The sequence below is a fragment of the Zootoca vivipara genome, chromosome 14 (genome assembly GCF_965207765.1).
Source record: "Zootoca vivipara chromosome 14, rZooViv2.hap1.1, whole genome shotgun sequence".
Classification (NCBI taxonomy): Eukaryota; Metazoa; Chordata; class Lepidosauria; order Squamata; family Lacertidae; genus Zootoca; species Zootoca vivipara.
The window spans coordinates 36,261,196-36,277,026 of NC_142597.1; the positions used below are offsets into that span (position 1 = coordinate 36,261,196).

Consider the following 15,831-nt stretch of genomic DNA (forward strand, 5'->3'; position numbering starts at 1 on the left):
GATTTCTGGTGTGGTGGCCATTTTGGAACTGGGCGGAGCATGCTCAGAAGTGAAGCGACTTCCGGTGCTGCTCTACCCAGTTCCAAAATGGCGGCAGTGCTACTTCCGGTCTGCCGATCCCTTATTTTTCCGGCAGGAACTTGGCAGGTATGCTCCAGAGCTACCTGCAAGTTACGCAACTGTCCGCTGCCTTTCATAGCATCCTGGCACTCCCTTGTGTTCAAACCACACATCTTTATTTTGCCCTCTTATCTCCTTGCCTCACGAATCATACACGATTGGCCATCCAGAAATCCACTAGGAAGCACCAGGTGTTGAGGGAAGGGGCATCCTTCCTAGCAGTAGCTCATTTTGGGACGAGAAGGGTAAATTTGATATATACTTCCTTATGTATATATCTGCCCTCCTCCCCATGCCTGGTGCCACAGATGCTATCAATAAAATGTAGACTATCTGTGGATCATTCAGTTGCATGGGAAATTCTAGATAGGGCATCTTGTGTTAAGGCATTTGAACTGAAAACCCTCAGCCGAACTTGTTCAGCTTGAAAGGGTGACCTTGGTGGGCTGGGTGTGGGAATTTCATACCCAGCAGCGGTGGCCGGAGTCCATTGGGAGGCAGGGAGTTCAAACAGTGCATGGAACCAGAGCGAAGGACAAATAGAGCCAACCAAGGCCCCATCTGCACTATACATTTAAAGCAGTCTCACACCACTTTAAACAGTCCTAGATTCTATGCTGAAATGGCGAAAATGGCCGGAAGAGTCAGAAATCAGGAAGACCAAAATTTTAATAAGGAACGGGGAGAATTTATATCTTAAAGACCACTGTTAAAATCGTTAGTAGGATTGGAATATCACTTGTAGTTAGTAGGATTGGAATATCACTTGTAGTTTAAGGTTGAATTATGGACGTAATGGAAGAGGTAAAGGATTTGGATCATCATAAAAGATGCGGGAGGAACTGATTAATAATAGGACCCACAAAGGGGAGGGTGGAAGTCCAGGAGATTCCTTGGAATCCTGTTTCTATGATTTATATTTGATATATCTCTGTAAAATTTTAATTTGAAAAACCAAATATATACATTTTCAAAAATTTTAAAAAAGCAGTCCCATCTTTCCCCAAAGATTCCTAGTAACTGTAGTTTGGGCTCTCTATTATTCGTTTACATTACATCCCTCAGCCTCTTAATGAATGTAACCTCAATAGATGCAATGTAGCATCAATTCTCTGAGTAAGGATAGGCAGATATATATTGCCTCATTGTTGAAAACTTTAAACGGTTTTGGCTCCCCCCCTCCAAAAAAAAAAAAAAGGATCATGGGAACTATAGTTTAATGGTGCTGAGATTTGTTAGGAGACCCTTATTCCCGTCACAGAGCTACAGTTTCTAGACCCTTATTCCCATCACAGAGCTACAGTTTCTTGACTGGTTTAACAATCCATCCATCTACATGTGGAATCTCAGAATTGTAACTCTGTGAGGGGAATAGGGTGCCACCTAACAACTTTCAGCCCCTTCACTAACTACAGTTCCCATAATTCTTTGGGAGGGGGAGCCATGATGGTTTGAAGTGGTATAATGATGCTTAAATGTATAGCACAGATGGGGCCAGGCTGTCAGGGGACACTCCAGTCTTTCAGACTGTTCTTTCCCATTCCTACCTGGAGGTGCCAGGAATTCAACCCACTGCGCTGCAAACTCCCACTTATCTTGCTTGCATTCTACTTTCAGCTGCCTCCTGTTCCTTCATGAACAACTTAAACCTTGTTTTTTTGCAGCTTCAGTGGTGCTGAGCCTGCGCCATAAGCCTGCACTTTGAAATATTAATGGCATTGCCTTATGTCAAAACAATGCTATGAAGAAACCCAACACCAGCCTTATGGGACTTAGAGACAATTTATAATCTCTGCCTCTTTGAATTTTCTCAGAAGGGAAGTGACTTCCATTTAGAGGGGCAGAGTGGGAATCTGCCACGCAGCTGCTTTGACGTCCCCCTTTTGTTCCTGCATCTTCACTTTGGCATAAAAGGCAGAGCAATAAACGGCGGGCAATGGCTGTGTGGTGTGTGTGGGGGAACTGTGTCCTGCAAATACAGCTTTATTTGCACACACAAGAAGTCTGCGCATTCAAAGTGCAAGCCATGAACCCATTTCATTTGACGCCATCTCAGCCTGAGCCCATGAGGTTTCGCTCTGCTGTTTACCACTCCTTTTATTTCTTATTCCTACATTCTCTTGAAGTAGCAGGCTGCTTTGCCACTTATCTCCAAAGCATGTTGACCTTGCAAATGTCTTTACCAGCAGTAGACTCTGAGAAAGAGAAACTGGAATAATTCCTGAAGTTCTGTAGTGAGATTCCCGCCCCTCCCACCAGTATTTGTAGAAGAAAGTGGAACAAAAGAACCTTTTGGGGTACGCAGGAGCTAAAGAGCCAATTTCCCACCCATATGAACCATTTCATATATTTTTTTATAATAATTTTTATTAGTTTTACAAAAATAGAACAAAACAGACAAATCAAATTCATCCACCTTTTCCGCCCTCCCCCCACAGCCCCCCCTGCCACGAGAGAGCCCTATGCAGAGAGAACAGTCGAAGGTGGTCTATTTTGTGGCTGGGTTTATCCCCCCCCCTCCTCTCCCCCTGAGGCCACCTCTGCCACCAGTGGGCCCTAGGGTGATGAGAGAAGGCAGAGAAGGATGTCCACCCAGCCCTCCATCCATCCATGTCCTTAAAAAAGAAAAAGAAAAAAAAGAAAAAGAAAAAGAAAAGATATAGAAAAAAGAAAAAGAAAAAAGAAAAAACCTCATATAACATAGCCGTCATGGCTAATAGCATGACTAATCTTCATGAAGCCATCCAAATTGGTGGTCATCACTTGCTTCTTGTGGGAGTGGATTCCATAGTGTAATTGTTCTGTCTGCAATCTCCTAACATTTAGCTTCACTGAATGCCTCTTGAGTTGCAGTGGGAGAGGGGTGTCTTGCCCAAGGCAAGGGTTTGTTTGTTTTTTAAAATGAGATTCAGAAGCATTACAAAATACACAAGTGAGTGAGAAGATTAAAAATTTTATTCTCAAACAGCAAGCAATGTATACATACCAAGCAAGCACTCCCACCTGCCACTTGGAAGCCCTCAAGAAGCGGCGAAGCGACTCCCCCAGGTAGCCTCAGTTTGCATGGCTGATCAGTCCATGCACGAGCTTCAAAGAAACTATGCCCAAACCATCTGATTTTATAGATAGCCTGTGTGGCTTGCCAGACATGCAGATCATCCATTAGCCACCCCCACCCAATGCCTCACTTTCTCAAAACAATGTCCAACATCAAAGAAGGTACCCGGCATTATCCTCCACCACTGATTAAGGCAGCTGGGATTTCACCTCCTCCCTATGTTCTCAGGATATTGAAGACTGTTCTCAAACCATCAAAAACCTTAACAAGAGCGAGGGAGGGAGAAGGAACAGAGGCAGGAAGGGTAACCATGTCAGATCACTAACTCCTTGATACATTTTTGTCTTCTGGGTGCATTTCCCATACAGAGGGAATCAAACTTTTCCCTATTTGCTTTCTCCATGCTACTTTTACAGCCTTGGTAGCAACTGGCTTCCTACATGGGCGAGTTTCTAAATCAGGCATCCCCATCCTCCAGATATTTTGGCCTACAACTCCCATGATCCCTAGCTAACAGGACCAGTGGTTGGGGATGATGGGAATTGTAGTCCAAAGCATCTGGAGGGCCGAAGTTTGGGGATGCCTGTTCTAAATCACCTCCCTCATTTCACCTCTGAAGATCTAAGGCTTCTCTCTCGCTGTGTGTGCCTCCCTCTCTCTCTTACAGTTTTAGTTAAAAAATGAAAATGGGGAATTGGATTTCCCCAATGTTGAGCATCAAATACAAACTATTTTCTATGCTGCTCTTCCTAATGGAAATGGTGAGTGTTTAGGGCTGGAGCAGAAGAATGCTTAAAATATATTTCCCAGCCTTAACTGCAACGAAGTACTTTGTGTGAGGAACAAAAATAACTTTTAAGTGCACCGAACGAAAAAAACTCTTTTGATTTAGTGCTTCTCTCAAATTAGCCCCGTCTTATCTAATTATTGAATGAAAATCATGCCTCAGTCAATTTGCCATCTTCAACTGCAATGAAGTAGTTTGCTGTGGTGCAGCAGTGATTTATAATTGAATTAAGCCAGTTGCAGTAGGTTGGGGTTGCTGTTCCCTTGGTTTTTGTAGTGACACATCAGTGCTTTTAACAGCTTCACAACAGACAGAAATTAGATGGGTGGGGTTTCCCCCTATATATATTATTTGATGTGGAGTGCTGAACCTGTTGAATAGTAGCCTGCCATGGCTTGTTTGGGGAATGTCAAAGAGAGACTGGGCAGATGAAAAGTGTAGGAGAACATCTCAGCTTCTGCTTTGACTCCCAAAGTCTCCACGTCACTCCAGTTCTTTGGGTTTCTCTTTCTCATTCTAGAGGAGTTGAAGGCGCCCCTGGAAGAGTATGTCAACAAACGATACCCTGGCCTGGTGAAGGTGGTCCGCAATCAGAAAAGGGAAGGCCTCATCCGAGCTCGCATCGAAGGCTGGAAGGTCGCCTTGGGCCAGATCACTGGCTTCTTCGACGCACACGTGGAGTTCACAGCAGGCTGGTACGTGAAGCGCTTAAGGCTCCAGGGCTAACTCATTAGCAGAACAATGTGTTGGTCATCCTGCAAGGGAGGTGGCTTTCAGGATAGTGTGACCACTGCAGTCTCTCTAGCCGTCACACTGCAGGGGGTGCCAGAACAATACTGCCCAGTGTACCAGAAGGAGCTTCTCCACCCCCATTGTTCAGCCCGGACACTGAGGTCCAGCTCCGAGGGCCTTCTGGCGGTTCCCTCACTGCGAGAAGCGAAGTCACAGGGACCCAGGTATAGGGCCTTCTCAGTAGTGGCACCCACCCTGTGGAACGCCCTCCCACCAGATGTCAAGGAAATAAACAACCATGTGACTTTTAGAAGACACCTGAAGACAGCCCTGTTTAGGGAAGTTTTTTAATGTTTGATATTTTATCGCATTATTATTATTATTATTATTATTATTATTATTATTATTATTATTATGTTGGGACCTGCCCAGAGTGGCTGGGGAAACCCAGCCAGATGGGTGGGTTTTAAATAAACTATTATTATTATTATTATTAGCAGGATGGGGCGCCAAATTTAGCATCACACAGGCCGCTGCTGAAATTTGAGAGCCACTGTTTGGCAACCAGGATGTCTGTTTCCATTTAAGGCTGCATTTGTAAATGCATTTGAATAATATATGTATTTGGGCAAGCAATTCTCCCTAATACAATACATTATATATATATATATATATATATATATATATATATATATATATATATATTCACTCATACATGAATTTTTGGGTGCATTTCTGTATAATATGTACATTTGTTGTTGTTGTTGGAGAACCGTATCACAGAATTCAGAGAAGTGAAAATTAGGTTGGCTTGTATGAAGATGTAAAAATAAGAACACATTCTCCCTCCATCTCTACCCCTCATTGCCTCAAATTCAGCCTCATGATCTCACACCAGGAACATGCTGGATGGGGTTCACCTAATGTACCCCACCAGTGAGAGCCCTTTGCAAGGACCTCTGCTTAAGCAACTGGGCTTTCCGTCCATTTTCTTTCAGTGCACCCCATGTACCCTAAGATTGGCTTGGGGTGCGTGGGAGAACCTCCAGAACCCGGGGAAGGGGGGCGGAGAGGGAAGATAATACCACCTGTCAAGCTGCAATGTTTGCATGGATGGAACATTTGTGGTAGTGGAACAATGGATCCTGCCCTTTAAGTCAGTAATAGTTACATTAGCCTAAGTCTCCCACACTAAAAATAAGTGGGAGGCAGCAAAAAGCCATTTAAAATGCTTCTCCTGGGGCTTCTCCAGACATCAATGTGCCTTCATAATAATTTGTGCTCGTGATGGCATTGGGATAGTTATGCAAGGCCATGCTTTCAACGCTGTTTGTATCTGCTAAAGTTTTGGAGAAGACATTTGGCTTAATTTCTAATGGAGCTCCCTTTGCTCGGTCCCAGCCCTGCCCACCTAGCGGTTTGAAAGCATGTCAAAGTGCATGTAGATAAATAGGTACCAGTCTGGCAGGAAGGGAAACAGTGTTTCCGTGTGCTGTTCTGGTTTCACCAGAAGCGGCTTAGTCATGCTGGCCACATAACCTGTAAAAACTGTCTGCGGACAAACGCTGGCTCCCTCAGCCAGTAAAGAGAGATGAGTGCCGCAACCCCAGAGTCGTTTGTGACTGGACTTAACTGTCAGGGGTCCTTTACCTTTACCTTTTACCTGTCACATTCTGCTGCAATCCTGCCAATTTTCATAACGCAGATCATAGAATCATAGAGTTGGAAGAGACCACAAGGGCCATCCAGTCCAACCCCCTGCCAAGCAGTAAACACCATCAAAGCATTCTTGATGTTCCAGGTGTTGTTGTTTTTCCGTCCCACTATTGTTGTGCTATAGTACAAGAGTGCCCTGCCAGAGAGTGATAAGGTAGTATTATCATTCAGGAATCCCCACAAAAGAACGAGCCACAGTGGCTATGTTCTGCCTCCACTGCCAGAGGTACTATGTACATCCCAGATGGCTCAGATGGTTAGCACGTGGTGCTCATAATGCCAAGGTTGCAGGTTCGATCCCCATTTAGGACAGCTGGTCAGGGATGATGGGAGTTGTAGTCCCTAAACATCTGGAGGGCCGAGTTTGCCTATGCCTAGACTACATGGTCCTCAGGGTCCCTTCCAACTCTACAATTCTATGATTCTATGACGCAGTGAGGACTTTTGAATACCAGTTTCTGGGAATCACAGAGGGGGAGAATTCTCGTACCCTCAGGCCCCACTTGCAGTCTTCTGGTGGCCCCTGTGAGAATAGGGTGCTGGGTTAGTTGGGGCATTGGCCTGATTCAACAGGGCTCTACTTAAATAAATGTTCAATATGCAGCCTTGCACATGTTCAATATGCAGCCTTGCATATGCACACCGCGCCAAACCCGGAAGTGACCCGGAAACATCACAAAAAGGGGTGGAACGGGGTATTTGCAGGCTTTTCTCAGAGGTGTTTCAAATAGATAAGACTTCACAGATGCGTGTGGTGCCCTGGAACGTAACCCCCACGTAAAGGGGTGTGTGTAAGTGCGTGCGTGCGTGCACATTGCCTATACTTATGGATTGTCACCAGCTAAGTTCTACTCAGAGTAAAGCCATTAAAAGTAATGAGTCTAAGTTAGTGGCACCTATTCACTTGAATGGGTCTAGCAGTGGATAAAACTCTTTTAAGTTCTTAATAAGGAGAAATGCACAATATCATAATAATTTAATAATAATTTATTATTTCTACCCCCCCCCATCTTATGGGAGGGTATTTCACAGAGCGGGGGCGCTACTGTATAGACAGTCTAGGATAAATTCACTACCAATTTGTGTCAATGACATGTTGCAAAATGCTTCCACAACACACACACACACACACACACACACACACACACACACACACACACACACCAGCCTAGAGGGGCACTTGCGGAGATTGTTTGCTTCTGGAGTGTCAAGGCTATATGAAAGGGCTTTGTGCTGAAAGGGAAGTGCTGCCTCTCTCTCTCTCTCTCCCCCCCCCCCTTCCTCTTCCTATGTTTTTACAACAAAACAGGTTATGTTTCTTTTTAAAAAAGAAAATTCCATCTCCCTTGTTCTTGAAAAATGTGTGACACGTGAGCCTATAATGCATGTTTCATTGTGTGCTTTGAAAAAGAATGCAGAAAGCACCCAGGAGTAAAATAGTGGCATATCTACACAACAAGCAAGGTGGAGGAGAGACAGATTTTGAGTGGAGTCACCAGAGCCTCCCTTTGAACAATAAAGCTGAAGGATGTATTCAGAAGGCTTATTTTCAATGCTTGCACCTGTACGCCGAGCTAAGCTAAATGCTATTATTGCTCGTCACTTGCTCTTCAGAACTGGGTTTTTTTACTCGGGAAGAGCAAGGAGGACACTATAATTGACTGAGCTCCTATGTTTTGAAAGGGCTTCTTTGAAGTATGGAGCATTGAATTTCCCCTTGTGTTTTACTACACAGAGAGCAGGACTTTGCTTTGGATTATGTTGCTGTTTTTATTATTATTCATTTCATTTCGATACTGCTTTATATTTTTAAGTGGGGGGGAATCTAAAAGCTGTTTACAACCTACATCAAATAAAACAATCCAAAATAGAACATCACAGAAGGAAGTCAAATATAAAACGTGCATTTAGAACAGCATAATTAGCAAGGGAATAAATAGCTCAGTTGGTTAGAACATGGTGCGGACAGCTCCACGGTTGCAGGTTCGATCCCTGTAAGGGATTCTAAATTCCAATGTAAGAGGTTTGGACTGGAGGTGCTTTCTAACTCTATGATTCTGTGTGATGAAATGTCACCATAAGCATAGAACATATCTGCTGCTGTTGTTGCTGATCCTGAAAATGGTGGTTCATGGCGGGCAGCATGGAAGCTCAACCTCGATGCCCTGGGTCTGCAGCCTCACCTTTCGTAGATGGAATCAGTCAGGTGGGAAAAGGCTTGCAAGGCAAGGGGCAGGTCTTCTGAGTCTCACAGCCAAGATAGTTATGGGGGTGGAGAATATGAGTCTAAATGGGGGAATCCATTGTTTTATTCAAAGCCATAAGATATAGAAGGGACCTCCAAAGATCATTGACCCCTTCAAAATCCCAATGTATGTGTGCAAGGTAGATGTTCAGAACCAAATGGAAGCTATGAAGGTGTCCCCAAATTTAAACACACACCTTCTACCCAAATTTTTAAAAAATTCAGTAGCACCTTAAAGACCAACTAAGTCTTTATTTTGGTATGAGCTTTTGTGTGCATGCACACTTCTCCAGATACACTTGAAACAGAAGAGTCAGACCCTTATATATATATATACAGAGGGTGGGTGGGAATGGGTAGGAATGGGTGATGGGCTGATAGGAGTGGTAAACCTGTTGATGGCTGTCAACAGGTTTACCACTCCTATCAGCCCATCACCCATTCCCACCCACCCTCTGTATATATATAAGGGTCTGACTCTTCTGTTTCAAGTGTATCTGAAGAAGTGTGCATGCACATGAAAGCTCATACCAAAATAAAAACTTAGTTGGTCTTTAATGTGCTACTGAAGGATTTTTTATTATTATTTTGCTTCGACTCAGACCAACACGGCTACCTACCTGTAACCTTCTACCAAGATTTTGAAGTTGGGGTCGGGGTAGAATTATAGAATCATATGCATACTACTTTAATAGTCAATACTTCTCACAAAGAATTCTGGGAACTGTAGTTTAAGGGAGGAAGGGGGCTATTGATTTGTTCTTATTATGCATTTTGTGTTTTTTATCTTGTAGTTTTATGTTGTGAACCGCCCTGAGGTATACAAATGAAGGAGCGTCTCTACCCCCATCCATAGCTGCCAAGTTTTCCCTTTTCTCGCGAGGAAGCCTATTCAGCATAAGGGAAAATCCCTTTAAAAAAGGGATAACTTGGCAGCTATGCCCCCATCATTCTACCCGGACACTGAGGTCCAGTGCTGAGGGCCTTCTGACGGTTCCTTCGTTGCGAGAAGCCAAGTTACAGGGAACCAGGCAGAGGGCCTTCTCGGTAGTGGTGCCCCCCCTATGGAACGCCCTCCCATCAGATGTCAAACAGAAAAACAGCTACCAGATTTTTAGAAGACATCTGAAGGCAGCCCTGTTTAGGGGGGCTTTTAATCTTTAATAGATTATTTTATTCTTCTGTTGGAAGCCGCCCAGAGTGGCTGGGGAAACCCAGCCAGATGGGCAGAGTATAAATAATAAATTACTACTACTACTACTACTACTACTACTACTACTGGGTACTACAACAATGGTTCCCAAGTTATTAGAAGACTCTGTTCCCCTTACCGAGCTACAATTCCTAGAATGGTTTGCAATCAATCCCTTTCCCCAGGGAACTCTGGAAAGTGTAGCTCTGTGAGGCAAATGGGGGTCTCCACATAACTTTCAACTAACCTAACAACTCTCAGCACCCTTAACAAACTATAGCTCCCCGACTCTGTAACTGTTAATGTGGTATAATAGTCCTTTAAAAATGTAATGCAAATGTGGCCTTCCTTAAGTTACCCCCACCCCCAGTGTTCACAGTCTCAATAAGAATTGGCTTAAACAAAAGCATTATTATTATTATTATTATTATTATTATTATTATTATTATTATTATTATCATTATTACGATCCTGAGAGCACCATCATAAATGCTTTGTGAAAGCAGCGGGTGATGCTGCTGAAGGGCTTAGCATTTTAGCTACCTACATTTCATGTTATCTCAAGGTGACTCAAGTACACGGTCTCTCATCTTCACAAAAGCAGAGGAAAGCTTTAGGGCAGGATGTATAAATCAAATCAGGCAAATGAACACCAAATACGGATTTAGGCTGTAATTCTGTACTCTCTTAATGGGGGGGGGGCTGTCCCACTGAACTCAATGGGGCTTGCTTCTGATTAGACATAGCAAGTGTAAATACCTTCCCTGAAGCAGTCTGTGTAAAACCCCTGAACACACACAAAAATAAGCCTTGCAGCCATATACCTAGGGTTGTGCAGGTTGTCGGAATTTTGATGCATCTCATTACAATTCAAATGCAAATATCATGCATAGATGATTCTATTTATATCCTGTCAGAATCTATTGCCGTACTAGATTTGGAATTTTGTTTTACTCAACGGTCCAAAGTTCTTATGTCATTCAGCGATGAGTGTGACATTCCTAGGGGTCTGTCTGGGGGAAACCCCACAGCACGGCTGCAGTAATCCGCAAGCACCTACCTTTTTGCCCTCGTCGATGTGGGCAGGTAGGCCTTCAGAAGCGAAGGAGCAGCTGTCACTTCTCATCTGTGTGACGTTTTTATGCTGTTTGTTACAGCTTTATCAACCCGACCCATCAAGGGTTAACTCAGACTCCCTGTCGACTGACTGGACATTCCATGAGGGGAGGAGAATGGTTGAATGTTTAAAGAGAAGGGACAGCCATTTGGTCAGTTGAGAGGGTACTGGGGGCGCAGGAGTGTGAGGGTGGTTGTAAAGAAGATCTAGGAGAGTAGGTTTAGGTTAGGTAGTCATTAGGTTATCTAGTACAGTGTTTCTCAACCAGTGTGCCTCCAGATGTTTTGGGACTACAACTCCCATCATTCCTGACCACTGGTCTTGCTAGCTGTTGTAGTCCCAAAACATCTGGAGGCACACTGGTTGAGAAACACTGATCTAGTAGATGAGTAACAAGGTTATTACCATTGAAACTAAGCTTGTACAACAGGAATACCTTAAAGCAACCATTACGTTCTTGAGAAATAAAATTTCCAGCGTTAAAGTGCCAATCAGAAAATCGTCTGTGTTATTTTCCAGCCAAGGTACATGAAACTCATTCATGAGGACACCCATTAAAAAGACAACATTTCCTTCAAGAGTGGAACTGTTAGTTTGTATCTTTGGGGTGCACCAAGGGGGCGAGCCAGGCAGACAGACCCAGGGTGTCATAAAGTTACCTCAGGGAAGGGGCAAGCTTTGACAGGAAGGGATTCTTAGAGGCAGAACTCCCTATACTGTGGGCACAAGGGATAGTCTCAGATACAGCCCTGAACTTTAATAGGTACCTGGCCCCGGTTGTGCTGGAAGAGGACTCTCTTTTGTATAGAAGAAGAAGAAAAAGAAGAAAACCCTCGAGTGCATGAGGGAATACAGAAAGGCTAAGGGGAGCAATAGGGGGGAGGCTCGGTTTACCCCAGACCATCCATGGTAGTTCTTTTAATAAGTGAGAGGTAGAATAAATAAAACGGAAGCAATTGTCTTTCGTCTCATCTCCCACCCCACTTAGGATTGATATGCCTATGTCCTTCAACACTGTTTTGCTTTCCTTTTCAGGGCTGAGCCCGTTCTTTCACGGATCCAGGAAAACCGGAAAAGAGTCATTCTTCCCTCTATTGACAATATCAAGCAGGACACCTTTGAGGTTCAGCGCTATGAAAATTCAGCCCATGGATACAGTTGGGAACTGTGGTGCATGTACATTAGCCCACCGAAGGACTGGTGGGATGCTGGAGACCCCTCACTACCCATCAGGTTGGTTGCAGAACAGCATGATGTGAAATTGCAGGCCTTCCAGCTAGAATCCGTCAATTCAGATTTACCCACATTAAGATTCTGGTTATAAATTACTCATCACATTGGTGTGTCAGCCAGTCTTATGACTGGAGAATTCGGAAAACATCTCCCAGAAACAAGTGGAGAAATTGGGAAGGGACAGTGGAGCTCCTATTGACCTTTGTCCATTGCAGATCTTCTCTCTTCTGGAAAAGCTGAGTCGGTAGAACATGCAAGTCCTAATCTCAGGGTCATGGGTTCGAGCCCTACATTGGGGAAAAGATTCCTGCATTGCAAGGGTTTGGGCTAGATAACCCTCGGTGTCCCTTCCAACTTTACAATTTTATGATTCTGTGGCTGTTCTCCATAAGAGATGGGAAGGGGGTGGAGCAAGCATTGTGATATGTCAAGGAGAGATACGATGAGGATAAATCATAACACTTTAAAGATGGCAGGTGGCTGAACAATCCTTTCCAGCTTTCCATGCAATCTCTAGTACACAGGCATAGACAACCTTGGCTCTCCAGATGTTTTGGAACTACAACTCCCATAATCCCTGACCACTGGCCCTGTTAGCTAGGGATCATGGGAGTTGTAGTTCCAAAACATCTGGCGAGGCAAGGTTGCCTATGTCTGCTCTAGTAGAACTATCAGATTTTTCAATAGTTTAATTGTGGATACTTTCCACATGAAGTGTGAAAGATGCAGCCCATATCTTATTTTAGATTACTTTGAATGGAATGGAAACATTAGCACTTTGGAGGCCTTGCATAGTCTGCCATTCTTGGAGCTATCTTCCTTCTTGTGTTCTTAAAGTTTTAAAACTCCAAACATGAGTTGAGTGTAGCAGTTAATAGTAAAAGGGTTGGGATGTACTGTGTGATATTTGGCGACTAGCAGGAGTCTTGAAAAAGCTGATCCAACCCAGATACTACAGGCTTGGAGAGCTTTCAACCAACTGAACCAAAATTATGTTGGCTGTACGCAATAGGAAAGGATTACGAGTGAGAGCAATCCTTCATTTATATAGAATTTGCATACTGGCATGCATCTGATGATTTTGTCACATAAACAAGTACTTTAGGTGCATAATGGGCTGTATTGCAGAAGTTCCCAAATTGTGGTCTGTGGCTTGCCAGCATTCTGTTAGCTTAAGTCAGTTGTCTTGTGTCATGTCTGCTTTAAATATACGTTTTGATTTTTAATTGTATTTTTATTGCTTCTTTCAGTTCTTCCATTGCATTTTGCTGTATTGCAATTAGAATTCTATATAACACAGATTGCAATGCCATAAAATACATTTTTTAAAAAGAACCAGCAATTAAAAATACACTTAAAATCATACATCATCTAGCACAGCACATTTCAATTGCTACAACAGCCAGACAAATCTTTTAAGCGGTCCATCGAGATCATCAGCAACTTTCAAATGACTCATGGGGAAGAAAAGTGTAAGAGCCACAATGGCCACCTACGGTACTTCATTTGTCTGTTGTGTTCACCCTTTTTCAACTCTGGTTTCCAAAGAGGAATGCCATTGCAAGATTTTGGCAAAACAAATACAATTAAAACAAAAAAGCGTTTGTTGGTTAAAGATATGGGGACAGAATAAGATGAGTCTTCCTCCCTCATCCTCTGATTTTGCCTCTGCAGCATATTTTGTGAGCCTCATTTCCCTCCCCCCCCCAGGGGGGAAGACAAAATCAGAGGGGATGGGTCCTTCACGGGCAGATTGACATTCCTCCTTGTGATGCAACCCCTCCGTACAGTATCTGTCCCCATTCAAATAAATGGAGAAGAGGTGTGCCATTAGACTGCATGACAGTGGGCAGAAAGGGACTCCCACTCCTGAGCCCTGGGCTCAATCTGAGAAGACGCTGGAGAACTTTCCCATTTCTATTAGCACAGCCTGTCCAACTGTGTTGGAAACAAAACAAAACAAAACAAAAGTGAAATTAGAGCATCACATGTGTACAAGAGGACAGATGAACCCCAAAGCTTGGAGTTGGGCAAGATAAGATCATCAGAGTAGAGTTAATGTTTTTTGTAGGCTGAGTCATCGTGGCGGCTGGTGGAAGAACAACTCCCCTGAGAAAGCCTGGTATATTTGAAACACATTTTTCTCGCACACTGTCTGTGCAATGGTTTTCCTTTGATTGAAGAAGCATACAGGATCTCTCTCATGGGGCAAATTGTCTGGAATCAAACAAAATGCTTCATTCAGAAATGAACTTCAGGTGGAGGTTCTAGGAAAGTGCTTGATCACTATGGCAGAAGATGAAAGCAAAATACTTTCTGTGCAAGTGGTGTCATCAGTAACTTTGTGTTGAAGATCAGAAGGAAGACCAGTTGAGGTTCATCCATTAAGGTGAATGGGGCACCAAAGCTCAGTCTGTCCTCAGCCACCTTCCTGTCCTCTTACAACAGATCCAGAGGTGTCACAGACGTGCATATTTTAGAGGGAAATGTGCATCACAATGAAAGAAATGAGTAAAATAACATACAAAAAAACAATCATTTTAGAAGAAATGTACACTATACATTAGGGGGGGAGGATTTTTACTGAGAGAAATTCGCACTAACATGCTGAATAATGTTCCTGGTGAATTTGTTTTTATATAAAAATAAATAAATTGCTGTAGAAACGTGAGGAACTGAATTGAAGAATGTAGAAATGAGAAGCTATGAGAACCAAAATAGACAGATCCTTCCGTTCCTGTTCCTAGCTATATCCCAGTTTTGAACTGTCTGGAAAAGAAGGTTCACATTTCATGTGTGTATGTATGAGAGAGAGAGAGAAAGCCAGATTCCAATCAATATTACACATCCCCTGGAAGACGTCGAGACGCAGAAAGCAGATGGTTGGCTCAAGTGGATAGCAGACTCAAAAAGATTGTTCCATTCATTCAATTTGCCATTTCTGAACCAACTTTTTTTTTTAAAGAAACCTACACATGAGCAAATCAAGTGGGGAAAAAAAAGATGGCCTGAGAGAACTGTGTACAATTTTAGAATTATGATGGAAGGAGCTGGAGGTTCAACAGTCCTCACCTTACAGGGCGTACCCAATCCAACTTCCATTCATCGTAACAGTGTGCTTGGCAGAATTCTCCTCCACCTCTGTTCCTGGTGATTTTTTTGGCATGAGTTGGGACTGTGTGACAGAGATGTATGAACAAAAGCAGCCCCCCCTTTTTTCCATTTTAGCAGATGAGCTATGTTGAAATGTGCGTCTGCGTATCTGCTTCCTCTCCCTCCCACACCACTGTGCAGATTAGTAGATTAAGGATGTGACATTTCTAGTGCTGCAGATGCTGCAAACTTGAGTTCATTTTAACTGTGTGTGTGTGATGGGGGTGAAGACAGGAACAAAATTCTAATAGCAAAATCCTAGGCATGTTTACCATTTCATAAGAGGACTAGCTGGCCCGGCCATGCATTGCTGTGGCTTATTCCATTATTATTATTATTAAAATTCTTTAATGAAAATCATTTAAAAGTACAACATTGTACAAACACAATATTCAAGGCTATTCTAATACATACTAAAAATTCCTTCAGTAGCACCTTAAAGACCAACTAAGTTTTAATTTTGGTATGAGCTTTCGTG

General features: G+C 43.3%; 1 protein-coding gene across 1 annotated transcript in view; it reads left to right on the forward strand.

The window, feature by feature from the left end:
* The window catches only part of GALNT17 (polypeptide N-acetylgalactosaminyltransferase 17), a 121,440-nt gene that overhangs the window by 58,232 nt on the left and 47,377 nt on the right, over positions 1–15,831 (forward strand). Inside the window, exons 4-5 of the mRNA XM_035139012.3 lie at positions 4,486–4,660; positions 12,003–12,200. Coding sequence (XP_034994903.1) covers positions 4,486–4,660; positions 12,003–12,200 — 373 coding nt within the window. The remainder of the gene's footprint in view (positions 1–4,485; positions 4,661–12,002; positions 12,201–15,831) is intronic.